This window comes from Ursus maritimus, unplaced genomic scaffold (genome assembly GCF_017311325.1).
Source record: "Ursus maritimus isolate PB19 unplaced genomic scaffold, ASM1731132v1 scaffold_22, whole genome shotgun sequence".
In the NCBI taxonomy this organism is placed as follows: Eukaryota; Metazoa; Chordata; class Mammalia; order Carnivora; family Ursidae; genus Ursus; species Ursus maritimus.
In genome coordinates this window covers 47,357,910-47,365,800 of record NW_024424675.1, presented here as the reverse complement: position 1 = coordinate 47,365,800, position 7,891 = coordinate 47,357,910, and the positions used below count along the sequence as shown (strand labels likewise).

Here is a 7,891-nt window from a genome sequence, read left to right as displayed (position 1 = left end):
TCCTTGCCACGTGAAGAGAAAACGTGAGATGTGGAAGGTGACCTACCCTCACCCCCCTCTGCACCACCAAGAGTAGGCAGGTCTTGGCTTGGGGACCAGGCAACTCGGGGCCCAGGGTCTGGGCTCCCCACGTGGGAGGGCGTGGGCTCCACGGCTGCCTCCAGTGGCTTCCGACTGCTCCTGCTCACAGAGTGACTCTTCAAATCCTCAACTGCAGAGAGATGCAAGGGGCTGTCAGGATCCCCCACCCCAGGGTGGCAGCAGGGCCTGGGGGGGGGTGTGGGGAGCCACAGCTCCTTTCCACACACACCCCCACTCTGAGGCTGGGTTCCTTATGCAGGATTATGGACTTACTCACAAACTCCCTCTGTGCCAGCAGGGTATTCCCTGAGCTGGTGAGCTCGAAGATCTGCACGGTGTAGCCCTTGGAGGGGCTCAAGCCCCCCACTGTGGCCTTGGGGGTCTTGGTGGTCAGCATCACCTCCTGTTCCGCGTCCCCTGGGGTGGGGGTGGGGAGAGAGATTGAGGCCACCAAGGTGGGCATGTGTGTGTCTATGCACATGTGTGGGAGTGTGCATGCACGTGCGGGTGGGTGTGTCACAGAGTGGGAAACACTCTCAACCTCTAAAATTTAAAAAGATTCCCCAAAACTGCTAGTTCATGTTGTATCTGTCAGAAACAAACAAATTTTTTCTGAAGTTAGACAATGTTACATAAGGTCATAAATTATTTCTGTAAGTTTTCACAATGGCCGGCACTCAATGAAGGGCAACCAGGTGTAAAAGGAACAAGAGGAAGTGATAGAAAGTTAAGAGAAACAACAGGCAATAGGAAGAGACCCACTGATTTTCCAGACAGTGGAGTTAAGGGGCTTTAAATTAGTTATGCTAATTAGTTTAAAGATTTAGAGATAAGCCTATGAATTTGGGTATCAAACTAGAAACAATAAAAAGGAAATTACAGAATGTAAAAACTAAATAGACATTTTCCAAATGGAAATTCTACAATGGAAAAACAAAAAACTGAAGTTAGGAATTGAAAGAATGACTTAATAGCGTCTTACACATAAACGAAGAGATGAATAGTGGAATACAGGTCAGAATAGAAAACACAAAATTAAGAATGGAGTAATAGGGTGCCTGGGGCCTCTGTCAGTGAAGCATCTGCCTTCGGCTCGGTTTGTGATCCCAGGGTCCTGGGATCGAGCCCTGCGTCCTCCCTGCTCGGTGGGGAGTCTGCTTCTCCCTCTGCCTCTGCCCCGCCCCCTTGCTTGTACTCTCTCTCTTGCTCTCTGTGTCAAATAAATAAATAAAATATTTTTTTAAAAGAATGGAGAATAAAGGAATTAAAAATATAGAAGAAAGAGTCAGAGGCACTGGAACAGGGAGAGGGTCCACATGTGTGTAAGTAGAGTCCCATGAAGAGAAGAGAGAGGAAACACGGCACAAGCCATATTTAAGGAGACATGGCTAAAGAATTTTCCAAAACTGTAAGAGAGTAAGATGCAGACTCAGAGCACCAAGAGTCTGAAGTGAGATAAAAAGAGGTGGACACCGAGAACATCAGACTAAATGTGCTGAGAATGAAACAGAGGGAAGCGTTGCAGAGCAGTCAGGAGGAGAGAGTGGACTCACGGCTCATGGAGCAACAACTGGTTTGATGGTTGAGTTCTCAAGAAAAACAACAGAAGCCAAATGACAATAGAAAGATTCTTCAAAGTGTTGAAAGCAAGTGCCAACTCAAGATTCTATACCATAGAAATGGCACCTTTCAAGAATGAAGATGTTTCAGACAGACAACAAAACAAAACCCCAGAGAACTGGCATCCAGCAGACCCAGACTGCAGGAGTCACTAGAGTGTTTTCAGGGAGGAAAAAAAAATCCCAGACTGAGAGACTATGGAAGGAATAAAGATAAAGGGTGAATATGTGAGTCAGTCTAACTTAATATTGAATTAATACAACTACAATACTTAACATGCATTTTGAGATTTAATGAAGATGTAGAATTAACATGCATGAAAAGGGGAAAAACGCAATTGTGATTATTGGAAGCCTTATCTCTACCTGGGGAAAGGTGATACAACTGCCATATCCAACCTGTTGACAAGTTAATGTCCAGGGTGATCACTACACGAGTGAAGGAACCATAACTACCAAGCTGCTGGGGACCTGGAGTAAAAAGTGTTTGATCATCTCATACCTCATACCTCATCAGTCTTAACTTCTAAAAAAGGAGACACCAAACATTGTGTATCTCCATTTGTGGCACAATAGAAATCGCACAATCACTTATAAAGAATTCTTGCCAACAAACTATAACCAAACCGGAATCTGACCAGCTTCTGGGATGGAAGTGCCAATCTACAGGAGACACAGGGGGAGAGGAAGGGTCTATGTGGCACCATGGTGACACCATCAGCAAAACACAGAATGTCAGATGTTCCACAAGACCAGCAATCTTCTTTCTTCAACAAATAAACATTAAAGAAAAGGGGAAAGACGAAGCTGTTTTAAATTTGAGATTACTGGGGTGCCTGGGTGGTTCTGTCGGTGAAGAATCTGCCTTCGGCTCAGGTCATGACCTCAGGGTCCTGGGATCAAGTCCCGCATTGGGCTCCATGCTCAGTGGGGAGCCTGCTTATCCCTCTGCCTGCTGCTCTCCCTGCTTGTGCTCTCTCTCTCTCAAATATATAAAATCTTTAAAAAAAGTAAATTGACGATTACTTGAGACCTAGGAACCACATAAAGTGTGTGGATTCTGTTGGGATCCCAATTCAAAGAAATTAAGTGTAAAAAATATTTATCAGACAAGTTGGAAAATGAGAACACAAAATATTTAATGGTAGCTCTGAAATATTTTCACTTTTTAGGCATGCTAATGGTACTGGAGTTATTTCTGAGTGCTTCCTTTTAGAGAAAACTACTAAAATATTTATAGACAGAATTATATGATTATATGATGTCCTGGATTTGTTTTAAAATAATGCAATATATAGAAGGGATTGGAGAGAGAGATCACACAATACTGGTCATATGTTGATAACTGTCAAAGCTATATCGTGGGAACATGAAGCTTCATTACACTATGCTCTCTTGTTTGAATTTTTCCATAAAAATTGAGTTTCAAAGAGAACAAGAAGAGAAAAATATTGCAAGTATAACAAAAAGAAAACAAATAGGAAAATGATAGATTTAAACCCAAATATGTCAGCAATTTCATTAAATGTAAATGGATAAAAATGTTTCTGTTAAAAGGCAAAGATATTCACGTTGGACAAAAATACCACGATCATGCGCTCCCTAGAAGGTGCATCTGCGGTGATGGGTGAGAGAGGCGAGTGGATGGTGTCGTGTAGGCACTGCCTGGCGGAGCCAGCAGCGCTCGCCTCAGAGGGGGCATAACGGAAACCTGACAAGAGAGAATGGGGAACAATCCATGGCAGGAAAGCTTTAGTCTGGTAGGAAGATAGGATAATTCTAGACTCACGTGCCCCTGAAACACGGCCTCCACAAATACAAAGCAAAGTTTGGTGAGACAAGTGGAGGAAGACGTTTCTAGCACAGCAGGGGATTTAAAATGCTTCCCTCGGTGGCTAATAACATAAGTAGACCCAAAAAAATCAACAAGAACAGAAGATTTGAAAAACAGGGTAAGTAAATTTAGCTTCATTAAAATATCAGAAAACTGCCCCCAAGTCAGAAAGGGGGTTCTTCTTGGGGGCAGGGAGGATGGAGATGGGGAAGGGGAAGGGGCCTGAGTGGGGCTGGGGTACAACTTTCCACTCTGGGAGGGGAGCTCAGGCTCATTCGCTTTGTGTCAATTTCTGCAATTACACACTCATGTTTGGGGGCTTTTCTGTGGGTGTCAAACCTCAATTTTTGAAAAGTTTACATTTTCCTTTTTTTGAGGGGGGGAGCGGCAGAAGGAGAAGGAAAGAATCTCAAGCAGACTCCACACCCAGCGGAGCCCGACACGGGGCTTGAACTCATTCATGACGCTGAGATCACAGCCTGAGCCAAACTCGAGTCAGACACTTGGCCAGCTGAGGCTCCCAGGCGCCCTGACTGCTGAAAAGTTTTTAAGACGAGCAGCCAGCATCACGCTGGGGGTGCTCTGCAGCTGAGCCTTCGCAGAGGTCTCGGCCTACCTCCTGTAAAACGTGAGCTCATCCTGCCCATCGGATGCCCGCTCGCTGGCATGCACAGCTCTGAAAGGGACCCAAGCCCCAGGACAGAGTCCTTGTTTCTTCTAGAGACACTCACTGAGCACATGCTGCATGAGCTGGATGCGGGGGTGCAGCAGTGGGAACTGTACAGGCCTTTCTCCTGCTGCCCGTTCCCACCGTAGCTCCCCCCACAGACACAGGGCTGCTGGGATGGAGGAGCTGGGCAGACCAGCACGCCAGCCGCTGGTCCCGCCGGCCCTCACAGAGGCGGGGGAGGCACTGGCCCCTTACCTGCCATGGGCTTCACCTGCAGCAGGTAGCCGAGGCTGCTCCCCTCCGACCCCCTCCACTTCATCTGCAGCCGGTCCTCAGGCAGCACTGCCAGCGTCAGGTGGCTGCCCGCTGGGGAGACACGACCAGGTGGTCAGGACTGACCACTGGAGAGCACCCAGCAGCTGGGGGCCCAGCCCCACCCACTGGGGAGACACTGGGGAACCTGAAGCCCCATCTGGGGCTGAAGGGGGACCGGGCCCTCCAAGGGTCCCAGGTGCCAGGACCACCTGGTAGGTCCAGTGAGGAGACTGCCCCACCCAGAGAGGCCTGCCTGGCTCTGCTAGGGGTGTCCCCCGCCCTGCCGACCAAGGCCCAGGCTGCATCCAGGATCAGTAGGAACAGCCCCGGGGCCTGGAGCTCCCTCATTTCCCAGCACAGTCCACACAGCCCTGTTGGGGTGCCATGGCCATCCTGGGAGGAGGAGGGGCAGTGGAGGACTGAGGAATGGGACACAGCCTGGCCTTCTGGGGAAGCTTCCGGGGCAGGGGTGGCTATTTTTGGAAAAGTGGGACAGAGATGGGCTTCTTCTGGCTGTCCCACTGAGAGCTGGGGCACGGGAGGAGGGCAGGGGTGGGGGGCGCCCAGGGCAGACACAATGATAATGGTTCAGAGGGAGAAGCAGCTGGACTGGGCCTCCGGATGTGCCCGGCTGCTCCCGGGAGCACCAGGCTGAAAGGCAGGAATGTCTGATGGGGGAGCTATGAAAAGCCATTTGTGAACAGGACCCCCCCAAGTCCTGCTCATGAAGAGCCCTCTGTCTCTCGCGGTGCCTCTGACATGCTGGGGGAGACATTCCCAGCCGCCTTTGGGATCTGCACGTCAGGGGGCCTTGGTGGGGCATGGGGCAGACAGCGGGGACCTGCTGGTGGGAAGCCCCCCCACCTACCCCTGGGGAAGGCAGCCCGGACATGCGGGCCCCCACCCACCCTGCCGTCCTAGGGACCGGGAGACCCAGGTCTGCCCAGAGTCCGCAGGGACCTGTGGGGATGGCCCATCCATCCTGCTGAATCCAGAGCTCAAGGTGTCTGTGGGCTCACTAGTGACTTGGCCCCACCGTGGTGTGACACAGAGCCCCGGGGACCAGGGACATGCCCTGGTGACCGTGGCCAGTGTGCCTGCCAAACCAGAAGTGAGGAAGCACAGTTATCAGACCCGTGCCGCGGTGTGGTGTGGCCGCGGCCGTGCCCCTCCTCCATGCACATGTCCTCAACAGAGATGGTGGGTCAAACACAGCGAGCCTCTGGCCATCGCCCCCAACACGCAGCTTCAAACAGCGAGGAGACGAGGTCTCCCGCCCGCGGGACTTGCTGGGAGCCACCCGGGCTGGGGGCAAGCCAGGGCGCAGCCACCGCAGCCCGGCCTTCCCAGAATCAGTCCAAGCCGGCCCCCCTCGTGGTCAGCTCAGCAAGGACCCCCGCCACATTCTGCGGCTGCATCCCTTCTGGGGTATTCCAGAGACTGGTGAGGAGTGTGACCCCCAAAGAGAAGCACCATAAATACGCGGTACAAGGCGGTCAGACTGGCCACACGGCGCAGCGGAGGCGGCCGGACAGCCCTGCACTCTCCCGGGGCCTGAAAGTGAGCAGGGAAAGGGCCAGAAGCGCAGCAGACGGCAGAGAACGGTGCTCTTCTTCGGCGGATAAGAGGAAAGGGACTCTAGATTTGGGCTGTTTGGAAGTTCTACACTGAAGGGGTGTCCTGAAATAACTCAACACACAGCACAAACGTAAGACGGGACCAGATGCGAGTGTTAGTAACTGTCGGAGAGCACACAGCGGCATCCCCAGCGCAGGACCGACCGCGAGGCCGAAGGTTCAGCAAAAAGCTGAGGGTGGCACTTTGGGCAGAGAACACAGGTGGTCTCACGCGTTCCGCTCAGAACAACAGCTCCTGGGCAGCGTCGGGAGCAGCAGGCAGAGGCCCCCCGCGAGTGAGGCCTGTGCCCCGGGCAGGGATGGCCCGCGGTGGGGTCGGGGCTGACTGGCGCCACATTCCCAGGAAGCACCTCCATGTCCTTACCTTGCCCCTGGCCGCGTCCCAGGGCAACACCCAGCCACAGCCAGAGGCAGAGCCCGAGGTGGGGGCACACGAGGGCGCTCATGGCGCACTGCCTGTGTGAAGAGAGGCCTTTCAGCCACATTCCGTCCGTCCATCTGTCTGTCCAACCACTGCTGAGCTTCTCCACCCACACCGGGCACCCCACATGTAGTGATCGGGGACTACTGCAGCCCACAGCGGCTCCATGCCCTGCCCAGTGGACCTGTGTCCCGCAGGGCCTGAGCACGTGCTGCCCCAGGCGAGGTGAGAGGTCAGCTGCCTTTCCCCTGCCCACCCCCGGATGTGTCTGGCCCGGTCACAGCCTCGGGTCTGGCACCCGCCCTCAGAGCATTCTCACAGGCCGGCAAGAGGCCCTGACTGCTGGCCCGGTCACTCACTAGTTCTTAGAACAGACTGGGACAGCTGCTGCCAGGGCCTAGGGGCCTGGGGAGGGAATGAAGCCGGGTAGGGGCAAACCCTGTTTGCAGCCCGAGGGGCGTCTGAGCACAGCCCCTCAGGGCCGTGGACCTGCCCCTCTGCCAGCCCCAGGGGAGTGCGTCCTGGTTGAGCACTGGCCCCAGATCAGCAGGGCTGAGAGGCCCTTGGAGGTTGGGGTCCCGAAGGAGCCCTCTGGGGTCACCGTTCATTCCTAAGCTGCACACAGCCTGGGGGGCCGCCTCTGCTGACCCTGTGGAAGGGACACACAGCCCAGAACCTCAGGACCCCAGCCACACCCAGGGAGGTGGTGGCCAGCCCCACCGCGGAGAGCTGCTGAGCTTGTGGGCGTCCTCGGGGCTGCAGAGGGCTGCAGGGCAGTGCACAGGCTCTGCACCCTCCAGGTCCCCAGAGTCCCCTCCTAAATCACATTCTGAAGCCAGACCCCTCTGCTCTCCAGAAACCTGACTCAGTGGGACCCCTCCCAGGGGCACAGAGGTCATGGTTGTGGACCGGAGCCCTCTGCGCAGTCTGCCCTCGATGCCCCAAGCCCTTCTGAAAAGGCGAAATCATCCTCCCATCACAGACCTGGGCAGACCCCGGGTAGCCCTCCTTGTCCACCCAGCCGCCCAGGACCACAGGCAAGTCACTAACCTTCTTCTGGGCAAGGGTGGTGTTCCTGGGTCCCCACGTACTCATACCCCTCTGGTCCTGCCGCAGACACAAGAGGCCAGGGCTTATGAAGGTCCCTGTCCCTCCGACGTCACCGCCTCAGCCCACCCCCTGGCCCACCCCTGGCCTCCTCCCCTCCCCAGGCTCTCCCCCCCTCCCAGCTACAGCCCAAGAGTGCGGGTACAGAGTCCTAGCATGAAGGACCCATTGCCACAGGGCAGGAATCCCATGGCGGGGGGGGGGGGG

General features: G+C 54.3%; 1 protein-coding gene across 1 annotated transcript in view; it reads right to left on the bottom strand.

Moving 5' to 3' along the window:
- COL20A1 (collagen type XX alpha 1 chain) overlaps positions 1-6,618 on the bottom strand; it is a 27,255-nt gene extending 20,637 nt beyond the window's left edge. Inside the window, exons 1-4 of the mRNA XM_040637877.1 lie at positions 6,521-6,618; positions 4,460-4,570; positions 355-498; positions 68-211 (exon numbers count right to left, since the gene is read on the bottom strand). Coding sequence (XP_040493811.1) covers positions 68-211; positions 355-498; positions 4,460-4,570; positions 6,521-6,602 — 481 coding nt within the window. The 5' untranslated portion in view covers positions 6,603-6,618. The remainder of the gene's footprint in view (positions 1-67; positions 212-354; positions 499-4,459; positions 4,571-6,520) is intronic.
- Positions 6,619-7,891: the final 1,273 nt, after the last annotated feature.